Source organism: Salvelinus alpinus, chromosome 29, assembly GCF_045679555.1.
Source record: "Salvelinus alpinus chromosome 29, SLU_Salpinus.1, whole genome shotgun sequence".
NCBI classification, from domain to species: Eukaryota; Metazoa; Chordata; class Actinopteri; order Salmoniformes; family Salmonidae; genus Salvelinus; species Salvelinus alpinus.
The window spans coordinates 18,458,949-18,479,186 of NC_092114.1; the positions used below are offsets into that span (position 1 = coordinate 18,458,949).

The window sequence follows — 20,238 nt, forward strand, 5'->3', positions numbered from 1 at the left end:
GGATAAACACCTACCAGGAAGCAACAACCTTTCCCTCCCCACATACCCCCACCGAAACAACTATGACAAAGTGAAAAACAAAAACGGAGTACAGCTCGTGAAGCTCTGTCGAACACTGGGTCTGTACATAGTCAATGGTAGGCTGAGAGGGGACTCTTTTGGTAGGTACACCTACAGCTCATCCCTTGGCAGCAGCACTGTAGACTACTTTCTCACCGACCTAAACCCAGAGTCTCTCAGAGCCTTCACAGTCAGCCCACTAACACCTCTCTCAGACCACAGTAAAATCACAGTGTATCTGAGAAGAGCAGAACCCAACCATGAAGCATCACAGCTTAATAAATTACATGGTACTAAACAGGCCTATAGATGGAGTGCAAACAGTACAGACATCTACCAAAAAGCAATTAGTAGCCAAAAAATACAATCTCTCCTGGACAACTTTTTAGCCTTAACATTCTCCTTCAGCAATGAAGGTGTAAATTTGGCCGTTTGGAACATAAACTTTATATTTGACAAATTAGCCTCCTTGGCTAATTTAAAGAAGCATAAGAGCAAACCAAAAATAACAGATAATGAAAAATGGTTTGATAATGATTGCAAAAATCTAAGAAAGTCATTGAGAAATATATCTAATCAAAAACACAGAGAACCAGACAACAAAAATATACGCTTTCAATATGGGGAAACACTGAAGCAATACAAACACACCCTAAGAACAAAAAAGGAACAGCACATTAGAAATCAGCTGGCTGGAATTGAGGAATCCATAGAATCAAACCACTTATTGGAGAATTGGAATAAATTAAACAAACCTCATCATGAGGAATTCGCTATCCAAAATGGGGAAATGTGGAGAAATCCCTTTGCAAACCTCTACAGCAATATAACAAAGAGCCCAGAACAAAAAGATATACAAGAAAGATTACAAATCCTTGAATCAGCAGTCAAAGACTATCAGAATCCTATGGATACCCCAATTACAGAAGAAGAATTATTGGAAAAACTATGCACTCTCCAACCCAAAAAGGCCTGTGGTGCTGATGGTATTTTAAATGAAATGATCAAATATACAGACCACAAATTCAAATTGGCTATACTCAAACTCTTCAACATTATCCTGCAGGTATTTTCCCCGATATTTGGAATCAGGGATTGATCACACCAATCTATAAAAATGGAGACAAATTTGACCCAAATAATTACAGAGGAATTTGCGTTAACAGCAACTTGGGGAAAATTCTCTGCAGTATTATAAATAGCAGACTACATAATTTCCTTGACGAACACAACGTCCTGAGCAGAAGCCAGATTGGATTTCAAAAAAATGATCGTACAACAGACCACATTTACACCCTCCACACTCTAATTGATAAACAAGTTAACCAAAACAAAGGCAAAATCTACTCGTGTTTTGTAGATTTCAAGAAAGCATTTGATTCAATTTGGCACGAAGGTCTTTTTTATAAACTAATAGAAAGTGGTATTGGAGGGAAAACATATGATTTTATTAAATCAATGTACACTAAAAACAAATGTGTGGTTAAAATTGGCAACAAGCAAAAAGACTTCTTCTCTCAGGGCCGGGGAGTGAAACAGGGCTGCCCAATAAGTCCAACACTATTTAACATCTACATTAATGAATTGGCAAAAACATTAGAAGAATCGGCAGCACCTGGTATCACCCTACACAACACTGAAATCAAGTGTCTGCTGTACGCAGATGACCCGGTGCTGCTGTCTCCCACTAAAGAGGGGTTACAGCAGCACCTAGATCATCTTCACAGGTTCTGTCAGACCTGGGCTCTGACCGTTAACCTAAAAAAAACGAATATCATGATATTCCAAAAAAAGTCCGGAAATAAGGATGACAAATATAAATTCTATTTGGACACAGTTCTATTAGAACACACCAAAAACTATACATATCTAGGACTAAATATCAGCAACACAGGTAGCTTTCACATGGCTGTGAATGAGCTGAGAGACAAAGCAAGAAGAGTATTTTATGCCATTAAAAGGAACATCAAAATTGAAATTCCAATTAGAATCTGGCTCAAAAATGTTCAATCAGTTATAGACCCAATTGCTCTATATGGCAGTGAAGTATGGGGTCCACTCTCTAATAATGAATTCACCAAATGGGACAAACATCCAATCGAAATACTGCATGCAGAGTTTTGCAAGACTGTATTACAAGTGCAAAGAAAAACTCCAAATAATGCATGTAGAGCAGAATTGGACCAATACCCCCTCCTCATTCGAATAGAAAAAAGAGCCATCAAATTTTACAACCATCTAAAAACAAGTGACCCCAAAACATTCCATCACACAGCTCTACAATGTCAAGAGATGAAACAAGAAAAGAGTCCCCTCAGCCAGCTGGTTCTGAGGCTCAGTTCACCAACCCAAACCAACCCCATAAAGCCAGGACAGCACTCAGAAAATCTGGCCCAACCAAATCATCACAAAACAAAAAGAAAAATATATCACCTATTGGAAAGACACCACAAAAAATCTAAGTAAACTTCAATGCTATTTGGCTCTAAACAGACAGTACATGGTGGCAGACTATCTGACCACTGTGACTGATAGAAAACTGAGGAAAACATTGACTAGGTACAGACTCAGTGAGCACAGTCTGGCTATAGAGACCGGTCGTCACAGACAAACCTGGTTGCCCAGAGAGAACAGGCTGTGCTCACTCTTCTCCAGGGGAGAGGTAGAGACAGAGCTGCATTTCCTATTACACTGTGACAAATTCCCTAAATTATAATTCAATACAAAGAATTTGAAACTGTAAAATCAAATATTTATTGGGTGAAAAGCCAAAATGTGCAGTTTTGGCAGCCAAATATGTGTCCTCCTGCCACAACCTGATGAGGGACAGCCAGTGAAAAGTGCAAAGTAATGTCGATAATATTTCCCATCTTGTTTTGTTTTGTCTTTCATACAATGTAATGTGTCTTCTCAGTCATGTTGACACTGGTCTACAATGGTAATCCCATGTCCACTACTACTATTATTATTGCTGTTGGTCCCACCATTTATTTATCTCTCTCTCTCTCTCTCTCTCTCTCTCTCTCTCTCTCTCTCTCTCTCTCTCTCTCTCTCACTCTCTCACTCAATTCAATTCAATTCAAGGGGCTTTATTGGCATGGGAAACATGTGTTAACATTGCCAAAGCAAGTGATGTAGATATTATACAAAAGTGAAATAAACAATACAAATTAACAGTAAACATTACACATACAGAAGTTTCAAAACAATAAAGACATTACAAATGTTATATTATATATATACAGTGTTGTAACAATGTACAAATGGTTAAAGCACACAAGTTAAAATAAATAAGCATAAATATGGGTTGTATTTACAATGGTGTTTGTTCTTCACTGGTTGCCCTTTTCTGGTGGCAACAGGTCACAAATCTTGCTGCTGTGATGGCACACTGTCGTATTTCACCCAGTAGATATGGGAGTTTATCAAAATTGGATTTGTTTTCGAATTCTTTGCGGATCTGTGTAATCTGAGGGAAATATGTCTAATATGGTCATACATTGGGCAGGAGGTTAGGAAGTGCAGCTCAGTTTCCACCTCATTTTGTGGGCAGTGTGCACATAGCCTGTCTTCTCTTGAGAGCCAGGTCTGCCTACGGCGGCCTTTCTCAATAGCAAGGCTATGCTCACTGAGTCTGTACATAGTCAAAGCTTTCCTTAAGTTTGGGTCAGTCTGTGTCCACAAAGCAGATGTGTTGCTGTAATCTGAGGGAAATATGTGTCTCTAATATGGTCATATATTTGGCAGGTTAGGAAGTCCAGCTCATTTTCCACTGCATTTTGTGGGCAGTGTGCACATAGCCTGTGCACATAGCCTTTCTCAATAGCAAGGCTATGCTCACTGAGTCTGTACATAGTCAAAGCTTTCCTTAACTTTGGGTCAGTCACAGTGGTCAGGTATTCTGCCACTGTGTACTCTCTGTTTAGGGCCAAATAGCATTCTAGTTTGCTCTGTTTTTTTGTTAATTCTTTCCAATGTGTCAAGTAATTATCTTTTTGTTTTCTCATGATTTGGTTGGGTCTAATTGTGCTGCTGTCCTGGGGCTCTGTGGGGTGTGTTTGTGTTTGTGAACAGAGCCCTAGGACCAGCTTGCTTAGGGGACTCTTCTCTAGGTTCATCTCTCTGTAGGTGATGGGTGCCATGTAGGTGCCATGTCAATTGAATTGAATTGAATTGAGAGAGAGAGAGAGAGAGAGAGAGAGAGAGAGAGAGAGAGAGAGAGAGAGAGAGAGAGAGAGAGAGAGAGAGAGAGAGAGAGAGAGAGAGAGAGAGAGAGAGAGAGAGAGAGAGGAGAGAGAGAGAGAGAGAGAGAGAGAGAGAGAGAGAGAGAGAGAGGAGTTTGGATTCTTTCCAAATGTCCCCTTAGAAGGTAACAGATAGAAACAAACCAGGGAGGAGGAGATGTGGTGGATGGAGAGAGTGTGGTAAAGGAGGTAGAGAGGTGTGTTGTAACTTACCGTCTCTGCCTTGGGGCCCATCATTCCTGGGTAACCCCTCAATCCCATAGGACCCTGTGAGATGGAGAGAAAGAGAGAGTTGAAATAAAGGACGTTCTGTCAACGTTGTATGAGTAAAAGTGACTTAACATCTGTATTTTATTCTCACAACATTTTAACAACATATGTGCTCTGACCATATTGCTGTACTATAATGTTTATATAACATTGTTAACATAGATAAAGGTCATTACCGGGGGTCCTGGGATTCCCTGCTCACCAGAGATGCCGACCTCTCCCTTCGTACCCTGAGAAAGAGAGAAAAAGAAAAAGAGAGAGAGAGAGAGAGACAGACAGACAGACAGACAGACAGACAGACAGACAGACAGACAGACAGACAGACAGACAGACAGACAGACAGACAGACAGACAGACAGACAGACAGACAGACAGACAGACAGACAGACAGACAGACAGACAGACAGACAGACAGACAGACAGAGACAGAGACAGAGACAAACAGAGAGACAGAAATAAATTAAAAGTGTGACAATAACGTTTCATGCATGTATCTATCGTGAGCTGTAACTTCTGCTACTACATAACTCCTCAGTAAATAACAGCCAACTGAAGCCAGTAGAATAAAGTGTTCTCTGTATGATGGCCAGGGAGTCTCTGTATGATCTTGTTATGTTCTCGGGGCTCCCGAGTGGCACAGCGGTCTAAGGCACTGCATCTCAGTGCTAGAGGCGTCACTACAGACCCTGGTTTGATTCCAGGCTGTGTCACAACTGGCCGTGATTGGGAGTCTCATAGGGTAGCGCACAACTGGCCCAGAGTCCTCCGGGTTAGGATTTGGCCGGGGTAGGCCGTCATTGTAAATGTGAATTTGTTCTTAACTGACTTGCCTAGTTAAATAAAGGTTAAATTAAATAAATAAAATATGGCATGGGAGTGTTCTCTGTATGATGTCCAGGGAGTGTTCTCTGTATGATGGCCAGGAAGTGTTCTCTGTGTGATGGCCAGGGAGTGTTCTCTGTGTGATGGCCAGGGAGTGTTCTCTGTATGATGGCCAGGGAGTGTTCTCTGTATGATGGCCAGGGAGTGTTCTCTGTGTGATGGCCAGGGAGTGTTCTCTGTGTGATGCCAGGGAGTGTTCTCTGTATGATAGTCAGGGAGTGTTCTCTGTATGATGGCCAGGGAGTGTTCTCTGTCTGATGGCCAGAGAGTGTTCTCTGTATGATGGCCAGGGAGTGTTCTCTGTATGATGGCCAGGGAGTGTTCTCTGTATGATGGTCGGGGAGTGTTCTCTGTATGATGGCCAGGGAGTGTTCTCTGTGTGATGGCCAGGGAGTGTTCTCTGTGTGATGGCCAGGGAGTGTTCTCTGTGTTATGGCCAGGGAGTGTTCTCTGTGTTATGGCCAGGGAGTGTTCTCTGTATGATGGCCAGGGAGTGTCTCTGTCTAACTGAGCAGTGATCAGCAGAGCCAGACTGAGACAGACAGCCAGACTGAGACAGACAGCCAGACTGAGACAGACAGCCAGACTGAGACAGACAGCCAGACTGAGACAGACAGCCAGTCAGTCAGACAGGCAGAGTGCAGATCAGGTGCTAAACCCTCCTGGCTGAAAGAGTGTCTCAGGTACTACTGGTGCTCATTAGTTCTGCTTAATGCATCAGGCCGAGTCGGCCACTCTAACTCCTACTCTCTTATCCACTCCACGTGTACCTGGCTCTCAACCATCCCTTTCATCTGGGCTCGCTGCGTGATGCCTGGCTGCCCAGGCCAGGCCTGACTAATCACACCCAGATTAGTGCCAGTTGTGCCTCAGGGGGCTTTATTAGCGCTAAGCCTGCTTCTTCTACTGGTCGGCATGGAATGTGTGTGTGTGTGTGTGTTTTATTGGAAGCATGAAAAAGACTGCTTTCACACCTTGAAGTATTGTAAGATATTGTTTTCAAATATAAATGCTTCAGATAGATCCCGGATCAAAACACAGATAGACTGGCACAAAGAAACAGACAGTCAGCCTGTCAGATAGACAGACTCTTGTAACGTTCGTCTTGCGGAGAGAGATTGGACCAAGGCGCAGCGGGTGATGAAGACATGAATTAATTTATTTAACAAGACGTAAACGAACACTAACACGAAAATATACTTGAAAAATTACAAAACAACAAAACGACGTATACAGAACTGAACTTGAGCACTTACATAAACACGAAGAACGCACGAACAGGAACAGACTACACAAACGAAACAGTCCCGTGTGGTAACACATACAGACACGAGATACAATCACCCACAAACAAACAGTGAGAACATCCTACCTTAATATGGTTCTCAATCAGAGGAAATGTCAAACACCTGCCTCTAATTGAGAACCATATCAGGCAACCTATTTCAACAAACATAGAAACACATAACATAGAATGCCCACCCCAACTCACGCCCTGACCAACTAAACACATACAAAAATAAGAGAAAACCGGTCAGGAACGTGACAACTCTTTAGGACTCACCAGTTTCCCAATGCTGCCAGGCTCTCCCAGCACACCAGCACGACCTTTGTGTCCCTAGAACAGAACAGAACAGTTCGTTAGTTTACAGATATAACAATCAATCATGAACTATTAATTCAGTTGATAAATTACAACTCCACCGACAGGAATACTGTACAGAATAACCTTATTTCAGGTCTTGATGGGTAAATATCTAGTTTTTCTCATGATGAGGACTCACATACCTTGACCCCCTGCAGGCCCTGGGGACCCTTAGGCCCTGCTGGGCAGTTGATTGGACACTGTGGAGAGAGAGAGGGGGTGAGAGAGAGAGAGAGAGAGAGAGAGAGAGGATGAAGGGTAGAGGGGGGAAGGAGAGAAAGAGAGAGAGAGAGAGAAGATGAAGGGTAAAGGGGGGAAGGAGAGAGAGAGAGAGAGAGAGAGAAGATGAAGAGTAGAGGGGGGAAGGAGAGAGATAAGATGAAGGGTAGAGGGGAAGGAGAGAGAGAGAGAGGATGAAGGGTAGCGGGGGAAGGAGAGAGGGAGATGGAGAAGATGAAGGGTAGAGGGGGGAGAGAGAGAGAGAGAGAGAGAGAGAGAGAGAGAGAGAGAGAGAGAGAGAGAGAGAGAGAGAGAGAGAGAGAGAGAGAGAGAGAGAGAGAGAGAGAGAGAGAGAGAGAGAGAGAGAGAGAGAGGGAGAAGATGAAGGGTAGCAGGGGAGAGAGAGAGAGAGAGAGAGAGAGAGAGAGAGAGAGAGAGAGAGAGAGAAGATGAAGGGTAGAGGGGGGAGGGAGAGAGAGAGAGAGAGAGAGAGAGAGAGAGAGAGAGAGAGAGGAGAAGAGAGAGAGAGAGAGAGAGAGAGAGAGAGAGAGAGAGAGAAGGGTGGAGGGGGGAAGGAGAGAGAGAGAGGATGAAGGGTGGCGGGGGAAGGAGAGAGAGAGGGAGAAGATGAAGGGTAGAGGGGGAGAGAGAGAGAGAGAGAGAGAGAAGATGAAGGGTAGCGGGGGAGAGAGAGAGAGAGAGAGAGAGAGAGAGAGAAGATGAAGGGTAGAGGGGGGAGAGAGAGAGAGAGAGAGAGAGAGAGAGAGAGAGAGAGAGAGAGAGAGAGAGAGAGAGAGAGAGAGAGAGAGAGAGAGAGAGAGAGAGAGAGAAGATGAAGGGTAGAGGGGGGAAGGAGAGAGAGAGAGAGAGAGAGAGAGAGAGAGAGAGAGAGAGAGAGAGAGAGAGAGAGAGAGAGAGAGAGAGAGAGAGAGAGAGAGAGAGAGGATGAAGGGTAGCGGGGGGGAGGAGAGAGAGAAGAACACCAAAGTAAAATACAAAGTATAATTGAGTCTGTTTCTCAGCCAAAAGCGAAAAAAGTGGCCAATTGATCAGTGTGCTGACTCTCTTTTTCTATATGTGTCAAATCCCCAGCAGGGCATCACATTATGAGGGACTTGGATTAAGGAGAGACTAAGGGAGGGATGAAAGAGGGACATGAATGAAGGGAGAGAGGGGATCGAAGGAGGACTCGGAATCCTCTTTCGGTGTTAGATGAAAGGAGAGAGAGGGATGAGAGCAAGAGCGTAAACCGTCTCAGTGACAAGGTCCCTATCTCTAATGAGAGATAGGGAGGAGAACAGAGGAGAGGAATTTATCTCCCCTATGTTGGGCACCATCTCCCCTATGTTGGGCACTCAGCATAGGACTTGACTTAGGACTTGTACGGATAGGTGTTTTAGTGACAGCGAACCGGAAATTTCTGTGTCTATATATCACAAGCTACAACCAGATTGCCAGGTTGCTAGGTTTGAGGATGGATCCTATAGGCTTTGGGCTAGGAGCTTACTGCTCTGTAAGGCTTGCTTAGGGTCAACTGTAAGGTATTAAGCCAGGGGAAAGGAGCTATCCAAGGGGCAAGGCCAGGAGGCTGCAATAGGCTAGAACAGGTACAAAGAGAAGAGATAAACGATGAGAATAGGTGGAGGTGTGGAGGGATCTTACCTGGAAGTCTGCACTGCCCTCCTCTCCTCCCAAGAACTTCCCTGGTGGACCCTGGAGACAGATTGAGACGGGGGGAGAAAGACAGAATGAAAGGGGAAGGAAGACAGATACAGATAGTGTGTTTAACGCAGTGCTGGGGCAGCTGTTCTGAGTGTGTATATATTGAATTAGAGTAAAACATGCCTCCCTGTGCTGATGTATGCAGGGAGCAGTGAGATGAGACAGGGGAGACAGATCTAATGGGAATATATTTACTCTGCAACACCGGTAAACCAAAACAAATAGACTCCCCATGGCTGGGAGCATCACTCTATGAGGCTGCTCCCCACCTGAAATCACTCATGTGGAGAGATACTGTATACCTTGTAGAATAGACTGGGGAGCTAAGACACACACACTGCACTATGTACAGTTGATGTTTCATTGAGCTGCTCTGGTACACTTACCGGTGAGAATGTAGAGGTCATCTGGACTGGGATTACTGGGTTATTGCTGGAACACTGGTTTCTTGCTTGCAACTAATCGTTGTTATTTTGCGTTAAGTCACTGGTTTCTTACTACATCTTCCTGGTTTCTTGGTGATTTGAAGTAGCTGGTTTCTAGTGCTAGGTGTGTCCTTGCTGGTTTTAGGTGTGTCCTTGCTGGTTTTAGGTGTGTCCTTGCTGGTTTTAGGTGTGTCCTTGCTGGTTTTAGGTGTGTCCTTGCTGGTTTTAGGTGTGTCCTTGCTGGTTTTAGGTGTGTCCTTGCTGGTTTTTACTAATACTAGATGTTTGTTTACTGGGTCCTTGCTGGTTTTAGGTGTGTCCTTGCTGGTTTTTACTAATACTAGATGTTTGTTTAATGGGTTCTTGCTGGTTTTAGGTGTGTCCTTGCTGGTTTTTACTAATACTAGATGTTTGTTTACTGGGTCCTTGCTGGTTTTAGGTGTGTACTTACTGGTATTTACTAGTTCTAAGTGTTTATTTACTGGTTTCTTGCTGGTTCTAGGTGTAAACATACTGGTTTTCCTGGGGGTCCTGGAATTCCTGGAGGTCCAGGTGCTCCCAATATGCCCTGAGAGAAGAGGGAGGAAAAGGAAGGGGGAATTAGATGAGCGATGAAGAGTATCTAACATATTACACAACGTGTGTGCTATCAGACATAAGACAACAACGGTCTTCTTCGACAACAATGGTGAGGGTCTTACCGTAGGTCCAGTCTGTCCAATCTCACCGGGAAGGCCGATTGGGCCTGGGGCTCCCTAAAGAAATAGAGAAAGAGAAAGAGAGAGAGAGAGAAAGAGAGAGACAGAGCGAGAGAGCACATATTCTGTCAGACCTGGGCCCTGACAGTAAATCTCAGTAAAACCAAAATAATAGTGTTCCAAAAAAGGTCCAGTTGCCAGGACCACGAAAACAAATTCCATCTAGACACCGTTGCCCTAGAGCCCACAAAAAACTATACATACCTCGGCCTAAACATCAGCGCCACAGGTAACTTCCACAAAGCTGTGAACGATCTGAGAGACAAGGCAAGAAGGGCCTTCTACGCCATCAAAAGGAACATAAAATTCGACATACCAATTAGGATCTGGCTAAAAATACTTGAATCAGTTATAGAACCCATTGCCCTTTATGGTTGTGAGGTCTGGGGTCCGCTCACCAACCAAGAATTCACTAAACGGGACAAACACCAAATTGACACTCTGCATGCAGAATTGTGCAAAAATATTGTCCGTGTACAACGTAGAACACCAAATAATGCATGCAGAGCAGAATTAGGCCAATACCCGCAAATTATCAAAATCCTTTTAAATTCTACAACCATCTAAAAAGAAGCGATTCCCAAACCTTCCATAACAAAGCCATCACCTAAAGAGAAATGAACATGGAGAAGAGCCGACTAAGCAAGCTGGTCCTAGGGCTCTGTTCACAAACACAAACAGACCCCACAGAGCCCCAGGACAACAACACAATTAGACCCAACCAAATCATGAGAAACAAAAAGATAATTACTTGACACATTGGAAAGAATTCACAAAAAAACAGAGCAAACTAGAATGCTATTTGGCCCTAAACAGAGAGAAGACAGTGGCAGAATACCAGACCACCGTGACTGACCCAAACTTAAGGAAATCTCTGACTATGTACAGACTCAGTGAGCATAGCCTTGCTATTGAGAAAGGCCGCCGTAGGCAGACCTGGCTCTCAAGAGAAGACAGGCTATGTGCACACTGCCCACTGCCATCACAGCAGCAAGATTTGTGACCTATTGCCACAAGAAAAGGGCAACAGAGACACAGAGACACAGAGCCAGAGAGACACAGAGACACAGAGACAGACAGAGAGAGAGAGAGAGAGAGAGAGAGAGAGAGAGAGAGAGAGAGAGAGAGAGAGAGAGAGAGAGAGAGAGAGAGAGAGAGAGAGAGAGAGAGAGATACAGATACAGAGATATACAGATACAGAGATATACAGATACAGAGATATACAGATACAGAGAGAGAGAGAGGATGATATTTATCCTTCTGGTAGAAGAGGATACATTACCAGTGTAATTCAGTTCAGAATAATATTTATCTTATGACTAGTTATTTTTTTCTAAATAAGTCTTTAATTCTTTATAATCAACAAATACTGACTTACAGCCAGTCCAGGCAGTCCGGGTCCCTACAGAGAGGGATGGAGAGAGGGAAAGGGGGGTTAGAGATTAGTTAAGTCTAAGTATAATCGTATAATCACAAACAAATGTGCATAATGAGTCATGTATGATTTGTTTAAACAATTATCTTCTGTTAATTCAATTAAGAGCATCTGTGTCTACGGAGGCAGAACACAATTCAGACAGCGAGCATCGAGCTAACCCTGACTAAGAGAAAACAATCAATGTGTGTTCAATGTGTCATAATAAGTGATGAAATGAAATGTAAACAAAGAAATGAACGTAATTCAGTGATTCACCCATGCAAATCACAGACTGACTCCACTCTGTCAATGTAGTTTGTCTAGTAGTCGGTCAAATATAGCTACACACCACCACCTAGTGGTATTCTGCTGTAACTACATGTAGTCTTCCTCAACCTGCGAGGAAGACTTCATTCTTAACCACAGATCTAGGATCAGATTACCCTGACTCCAAAACATTAGAAGAACGGACTGGCTGTATCAGAGTTATTGAACCCACTATACCAACCTGGTCCTAGAGCATTTCGTATTGTTCTGTATGTAAATCCGAGACACTGCATTTAGTATGATATTTTACATTTGGTATGGTTACATAAGACAGAAGATTACTTAAAGCTAAAATGAAAGAAGGGTGGTTGGTCGAGGTGGATGAGTGTGCGTATAACACCAACATCTTGCAACCCAAAAGTTGCGAGTTCGAATCTGGTCACGGACAACTTAGCATTTTGCGTGCTGAGTCTCCTCCTGTACTCCCTGTTCACCCATGACTGCGTGCTGAGTCTCCTCCTGTACTCCCTGTTCACCCATGACTGCGTGCTGAGTCTCCTCCTGTACTCCCTGTTCACCCATGACTGCGTGCTGAGTCTCCTCCTGTACTCCCTGTTCACCCATGACTGCGTGCTGAGTCTCCTCCTGTACTCCCTGTTCACCCATGACTGCGTGCTGAGTCTCCTCCTGTACTCCCTGTTCACCCATGACTGCGTGCTGAGTCTCCTCCTGTACTCCCTGTTCACCCATGACTGCGTGCTGAGTCTCCTCCTGTACTCCCTGTTCACCCATGACTGCGTGCTGAGTCTCCTCCTGTACTCCCTGTTCACCCATGACTGCGTGGCCAAATACGACAAATATACACAGACTTTGCTGATAAAACAGCAGTGGTAGGCCTGATCACCGACAACATTGAGACAGCCTATAGGGAGGAGGTCAGAGACTTGGCAGTGTGGTGCAAGGAGAACAACCTCTCCCTCAATGTGACCAAGACAAAGGAAAAGATCGAGGACTACAGGAACAGGTGGGCCAAACAAGCCCCCATTAACCTAGAAGGGCTGTAGTGGAGCAGGTTGAGAGCTTCAAGTTCCCTGGTGTCCACATCACCAACAAACTATCATGGTTCAAGCACACCAAGACAGTCGTGAAGAGGGCACGACAACGCCTATTCCCCCTCAGGAGACTGAAAAGATTTTGCATGGTTCCCCAGATCCTCAAAAAGTTTTACAGCTGCACCATCGAGGGCATCCTGACCGGTTGCATCACCGCCTGGTATGGCAACTGCTCGGTATCTGACCGTAAGGCGCTACAGAGGGTAGTATGTACGGCCCAGTACATCACTGGGCCGTACAAGCTTCCTGTCATCCAGGACCTATATACTAGGCAGTGTCAGAGGAAAGCCCAAAAAGTTGTCAAATACTCCAGTCACCCAAGTCATAGACTGTTCTCTCTGCTATCGCATGGCAAGCGGTACCAGAGCGCCAAGTCTATGACCAAAATGCTCCTTAACAGCTTCTATACCCAAGCCATAAGACTGCTGAACAATTAATCAAATGGCCACCGGACTATTTACATTGACCCCCCCCCCCCTTTGTTTTTACACTGCTGCTACTCACTGTTTATTATCCATGCATAGTCCCTTTACCGCTACCTACATGTACAAATTACCTCGACTAGCCTGTACCCCCGCACATTGATTCAGTACCAGTGCCCCCTGTATATAGCCTCGTTATTGTTATTTTATAATGTTCGTTTAATTTATTAATTTATTTATTTTTACTTTAGATTATTTGGTAAATATTTTCTTAACTCTTCTTGAACTGCATTGTTGTTCAAGGGCTTGTAAGTAAGCATTTCACAGTAAGGTCTACAGCAGTTGTATTCAGCGCATGTGACAAATACAATTTGATTTGATTTGAGCTAATTAGCAATTTTTCAACTACTTACTACTTTTTAGCTACTTTGCAACTACCTAGCATGTTAGTTAACCCTTCCCCTAACCTTAACCTTAACCCTTTAACCTAACTCCTACACTTAACCTTAACCTTAACCTTAACTCCTAACCCTAGCGAGCTAGCTAATGTTAGCCACCTAGCCGCCTAGCTAGAATTCATAACATATCCTGTTTTGCAAATTCATAACATATTGTATGTTTTGCAAATTTGTAACATATTGTAAGTTTCGCAAATTCATAACATATAATGCAAATTTTTATTTGCAGCATATCATACAAAATGGGTGATGGAGAACCACTAATTAATACATACCATACAAAGTGGGTGATGGAGAACCACTAATTAATACATACCATACAAAGTGGGTGATGGAGAACCACTAATTAATACATACCATACAAAGTGTAACATATAATACCAAATGCTCTGAGACCAGGTTGACTGTACATGACTGGTGGAAGAGGCTAGTGATAACATTGTAGAATCAGCTGCCAAAAGCTGTGATGACAGTGTTATGTAGCCCTTATGACTAGCGTCCGGACTGGAGTCCCCCCCATATACATCAATACTCCTAGTTAGATCAGGCGGTCAGGAAAACTCTGGGCCCTACTTATGACGGAGGGCTAGTCCCTGTGGATTTGTAGTGATCCGGTTATATGTAGTCTGTACTGAACAGTGTTCAGGTTCTGTTGAGTCTGTTAGTACTTACAGTGGGTCCAGGTTCACCACCAGGTCCAGGCTGGCCCTGTAGACAACAACAATAAACAACAACACAACATGAGGGTTTATTCTGTCACAGTTCACTACAGACATCCAATGTAGATTCCCATTGGCTGATTACTATGACCTGACATAGCCTGGTTGAGAGCCTGTTTCTGCTTTGGTAACACAATGGTAGTGTTGTTGAGTGCTGAAACAGACTGGCACCTAGGCTAGTAGTCTAGATGTCATTCCAGTTCATTTCTGGTAGGTTTTCAATCAACCAGAGCAGAGCAAAGAGAGGATTCGGAAAAGAAGTGAGGAAAAGAAGGAAGGCACTTTAGACCAGTGGGCCTCAACTGGTTTTGCCTCGTGACCCAAATTGAACCAGTCTCAGTTGCAACCAAATTTTCGCTTCTCAATTTATTTTTACCAAAATGCAATCTGGAAAAAAAATTTTGATGCTATATTGATAGTAAATGTAGCAATTATATGACAAGGGAACAACATTCCTACCTTTTTAATTGTCAATAACTCCATATTGCTCATATTCTTGATGAAGAATGTTGGTAAGCTCACTGGTTTGAGACCACTAAATCAGCCAAATCTGCTATATAGCGCTGCTAATAACTCTACATTGAAAATACTATGATTGAAGAAAAATAGTTCAGAGATAAAATCATTTTAAATGTAGGTTCTTATATTTTCTACATGCTTTCTAACTGGTTTAAGTTGTTTAAGTTAAGACTGGAGTCTTTTTTCATTAAAAATAAAAAATAAAAAAACGTTTTACTCAGAAACTACCGAGCCGTGACCCAAATTTGAGAATCATTGCTTTGGACTATTGAGATGCGCCATCTTACTTTAGGTCCAGGGTTCCCGATAGGGCCGCCGTCTCCCTTTGGTCCCATCAAACCCTGTAGAGACGGAGTGATGGAGAGAGAGATCAAGGGTAAAGAAGAAACAAAAATATTCATTTGAAATGAGTCTGATACAACTAGTGCAGGTAGGGATTGCTGCGTGAGACCTAAATTCCCATTATAACAGTGGAACAGTGGTCTGATTGGATTTGACACGTCCAGGTAATCAGTAGGGAAACAAATCCCTGTGGAATGTCTCTCAGCTGTGTGACTGTGGGACGAGCAGATTGACTTCCTAGTCCCTTGGTTAGAGCGAAGCAGTTTCCTCAAAACAGCCACTTTCATTCATTACAACATGAAGCTCAGTCTAGCTAGTTTAAAATATATTAATGCATCAGGATTTACATCAATGCTTTTCTTTCCTGGAGGTTTCTCCAAACACACTCAAACACACACACACAAACACACACACAAACACACTCACAAACACACTCACTGCATGTTCGGAACTAGAAGCACAAGCATTTTGCTACACTCGCATTAACATCTGCTAGCCATGTGTATGTGACAAATAAAATTTGATTTGATTTGAAACACACACACTTTCTCTCTTTCTCTCTCTTTCTCTTTCTCTTTCTCTCTCTCTCTCTCTCTCTCTCTCTCTCTCTCTCTCTCTCTCTCTCTCTCTCTCTCTCTCTCTCTCTCTCTCTCTCTCTCTCTCTCTCTCTCTCTCTCTCTCTCTCTCTCTCTCTCTCTCTCTCTCTCTCTCTCTCTCTCTCTCTCTCTCTCTCTCTCTCTCTCTCTCTCTCTCTCTCTCTCTCTCTCTCTCTCTTGTTCTTCTTCACAAACTCATCCTTTTTCATTCTCTTTTTGTAACTCTCTCTCACACACTCCGCATCTAATAGATAGAAGACTTACGTCGATGCCGTTCTCTCCGGGAGGTCCATCTGGACCAGGCTCACCTGGGTCCCCCTTCAACCCCTATAAACAGAGACACAGCCATGGTCAGGTATACACACACATCAGAGATGTTGTCATATTGAGTAAGGTGCATGAACACCCTTGAACATGCATACACAGTAACTTACTAGTGGGCCAGGAGGTCCAGGAGGTCCTTTTTCCCCCTGTGAAGAGAGAGGAACCAAAATGAGAGACATGATGTTAACAGTTTGTTCATACATATGTTGTATGTTTGCTACTTTCAGAAATTGATGAATGAAAATCAGTTTATGTAGAAGATGTTGAAGTCTTTGGACTCTATTCAATCTGTATCGTGGAAGTTCAGCGTTACAGGGTGAATGAAATTTAAAGGAAATGTTCCTGCATTTTTTATTTAACTAGGCAAGTCAATTACAACAGACTTCTACCTTGTCAGCTAAGGGATTTGATCTAGTAACCTTGCGGTTAATGACCCAACACTCCAACCACTAGGCTACCTATGCCACTGCATTCACAGTAAGCGCTGCATATGTTGGCTCAATTACCTTTACATTTCTTCAGCGATACAGATTGAATAGAATCCTTGATGACAGCCCATTGTTGATCTGGAGGGATTGGTGGAACCTCCACTGACCCTACCAGAAGGCTATGGCTGCATCTCAATATTCCAGAGTTACTTCCTTACCTAATCTCCTTTCCTCAATCAGAACAAACTTTTACTTTAAGTTCTGGACAAGTGAAATCAAATTCCTAGTAGGCATCCTCCATATGGCTGCCATCTAGCCAATGTTTCAAGTCAGGGATAAGACAGATCATGTAAGGAGAGGAGACAAGGAGAGGAAGCCACTTTAGACTATTGAGTTGCATCCTAGGTAGTGTCATCAACCTTTTGCGTATTCACCAATCCAGTGTTCCCCACATATCTGCAAGGGTCAGTTTGTCACACGTGGAGAGGAGGATGGGTGAAAATGTTTATTTTAAAATCCAGCCATGACTGACAGCTCATGGTTACTCCGCCCTCAAGGTGGAGTTAGGGAACTTTCCAATCATGATAGGACTAGGTAGGTAAATATAGTGGAAACTAGGTGAAGCTATTGCTGACACCTAACCCACTCAAGTCTGCAACGGGAGAGTGAACAAGGGCACGGGGGAGTGAACAACTTTTTTGGAATGATATGCAGCCAGCTACTGTTGGCCAGAATTGGGTTTCACAGCACTCCCATTCCGGCCCACCCTTTGGTGACATCACATATCATAGTAGATAAATGTATGACCCTGGAGCCCTTTCCATTCCAAGTTCCAACCCAGAAGAGGTGATCCATGTTCCCATCAAACATTAACCTGCCAGGCCATAGCCTTCCATTAGTTGGAAAGAGAATGAGCTTCTATATCCAACTCAGCGAGGGCATTGACATATCCTAAACCATTCACGTTAACAGTATATCTATGTGGCTTTGGGGGAGAAACATCTCTCCTACTAATTGCATTGGATACAATCCTACTTTGTAACATCACATTCCTTTTGAATCATATAGGCCTAGGCTCACACATTAGGGTTTTTTCCCTTCTCCATTCATGGTCTAATTCTGTATTCTCAACATGTTTTCAGAACCTGGCTTTTCTTAGACTGAGAATACCTCAAAGGTATCACATTACCGCGATATTAGCCCAAACCCCTCTCTTGGGATGGAGGGAAAGCTCCCGACTCAAAGACCTCTCTCACTGTGGGAAACAGAGCTCTTTTGTGCCGCTCTTTTGTGCTGCCCTCTGGTGGTACAACCGCGTTACTACCACAGCGTGCTCCGTTAGGTACAATGCCTGTCTTTGTGACAACCTGTTGGCGCTGGGCGAAGCGGAGGGGATACTCACATCAATGCCATCGGACCCGGGTGTGCCAGAGGGCCCGGGCGGACCGGGATTGCCTTGAGGTCCTGGAGGACCGTTCTGGAAGAAATTAGAACAAAATGGAAGGTTTAGAAATGTGCAAAGGTTTTTTAGAGAATTATTTGGGCTTAGAATGTATCACTTTTTGGCATTCATTCAATTGGATACCTGTTATTTTCATACTGGCAAGCTTTGGGATTTTTGTGCCATTTTATGGTAAGCTTTTTGATAATGGAGACATGGCTAGTTTTGGAGCAGGTGCTAATTGATGAAGGCATAACAATGTGAGGCAATCACACATTATCAAGTGTCATCATATTTCAATTACACTTCATGTGAATAAATCCTATAAACAAGACCAAATCATCATAACCACAAAGTAAATGAATCACCTAGAAACATCACCCCTACCCCTCACATTTTTACAAAACCATGTAACACCAATTCAAATCCAATACCGCTGGTAGCCTATATGGAACGATTTAAAAACTTTTATAAAACTATCCAGAGCTCATGAGAAAAAAATAGGATTGATGAATGAGGTTCTCTTTCTGATATGGAAGTGAAAATGATCCCACATCCTGTATTGATCCCACATCCTGTATTTGTCATGAGGCTGGGAATGTTTACCAAGACCCTCTCCCATCCCATCCCCTTCTTTTGGGAATGTAGCTTTCTTAAATCGATTTCAATCCGCTTCAACCAGTCACAACACAGAATCCTCATACAGTGTAAAGATGTATTCCAGAAGTGCCACTCATTCAGAAAAAAGGTTGGGAATTCCACACAAGGATCCTGTTTGTTCAGATAGATCCACTGGTAACTTTCTATTGGAAAGCAGGTGGGTGTGATTTGATGGAGGGTATCATCAGGTCCGTCATTCCGCGTGTGTGTGTGTGTGTGTGTTTGAATAGTGGGCTTCGCAGTAAAGAGACTGGGTGTCTTGAATACACGGCCTGTGTGTGTGTGTCCAGACGAATTCCAGTTTTGAATCTATCCCTCTATGGTTCTCTCCTGAATCTCCTTTTTGGCAAAAAAGTGTAAATCGGTCCATGTTTTGTATGCACTCCAACTTTGGTTCTGGAATATCCGTCCATATGAAAAAGGAGACGGTTCCATTCTTCATCCATATTCAGGAAGAATCATTATCCACAGAATCAAGGGCCATAGTCCAAAGTAGGAAGATACATGTACAATGCCACATTACACAACACACACAGTACACAGCTGATCTTCATCCAGCTCTAGACTCCTCATCAAAATCACGATGACGATGATGAAACACTCAAGCTCTGAAACACCACTCTGATCATTCATTCTTCTGAAGCAACCCAATTCCAAGATGTTGTTTTCCAACCACCACTAGCCAGTGTGACAACAAAACCAAAGGAAGCACAGCAGTTCCCCTAGCAGCCCCCTTTTACCTCCACCCCCAGTCCCTCTCTTCAGGGGACCCCTCTCCCACCATACGCCAGCCAGAGCCACCCTAATGTGGGTACAGTCCTAACCTCCCCTGTCCACTCCACTCACCACTTGGGCCAGAGCCAGGCACAGAGTCTGCAGGATGACCCAGCTCTTCAACACTGCCGAGAGTCCAGACATGATCCCTCTCTCCTCTCCCACTCTCTCTCTTCAGTACTAAATCCTCTCTTCTATCGCTTTCTCCCTCTCCCCTGTCCTCTCCTTCAAGCCGGGGACAGAAACGGTAAAGAATCCAAAGGGGGATGTGCGCAGCCCAAAAAATTCCACCTAGAAAAAGTGGTGTCAAGGAATGGTTGGACGGAGGGATGGGTGGGATGAGAGAGAGGTGTAACCCGGCCCTACAGCCTGCCCCAGTGGCCCCCCCACACCAACACAGAGACACACACCGAAACATACACACCACGCAGAGACACACACACAGAGACACACACACACACAGAGACACACACAGAGACACACACACACAGACACACACACACAGAGACACACACACAGAGACACACACACACA

At 43.8% G+C, this 20,238-nt stretch overlaps 1 protein-coding gene across 1 annotated transcript in view; it reads right to left on the minus strand.

Moving 5' to 3' along the window:
• The window catches only part of LOC139559196 (collagen alpha-2(IX) chain-like), a 50,604-nt gene extending 30,592 nt beyond the window's left edge, over window positions 1-20,012 (minus strand). The window contains exons 1-14 of the mRNA XM_071374974.1: window positions 19,777-20,012; window positions 18,232-18,306; window positions 16,512-16,547; window positions 16,342-16,404; window positions 15,427-15,480; window positions 14,574-14,609; window positions 11,604-11,627; window positions 10,169-10,222; window positions 9,982-10,035; window positions 8,983-9,033; window positions 7,245-7,301; window positions 7,021-7,074; window positions 4,751-4,804; window positions 4,518-4,571 (exon numbers count right to left, since the gene is read on the minus strand). Coding sequence (XP_071231075.1) covers window positions 4,518-4,571; window positions 4,751-4,804; window positions 7,021-7,074; window positions 7,245-7,301; window positions 8,983-9,033; window positions 9,982-10,035; window positions 10,169-10,222; window positions 11,604-11,627; window positions 14,574-14,609; window positions 15,427-15,480; window positions 16,342-16,404; window positions 16,512-16,547; window positions 18,232-18,306; window positions 19,777-19,848 — 738 coding nt within the window. The 5' untranslated portion in view covers window positions 19,849-20,012. The remainder of the gene's footprint in view (window positions 1-4,517; window positions 4,572-4,750; window positions 4,805-7,020; window positions 7,075-7,244; window positions 7,302-8,982; window positions 9,034-9,981; window positions 10,036-10,168; window positions 10,223-11,603; window positions 11,628-14,573; window positions 14,610-15,426; window positions 15,481-16,341; window positions 16,405-16,511; window positions 16,548-18,231; window positions 18,307-19,776) is intronic.
• Between the last annotated feature and the right edge of the window lie 226 nt (window positions 20,013-20,238).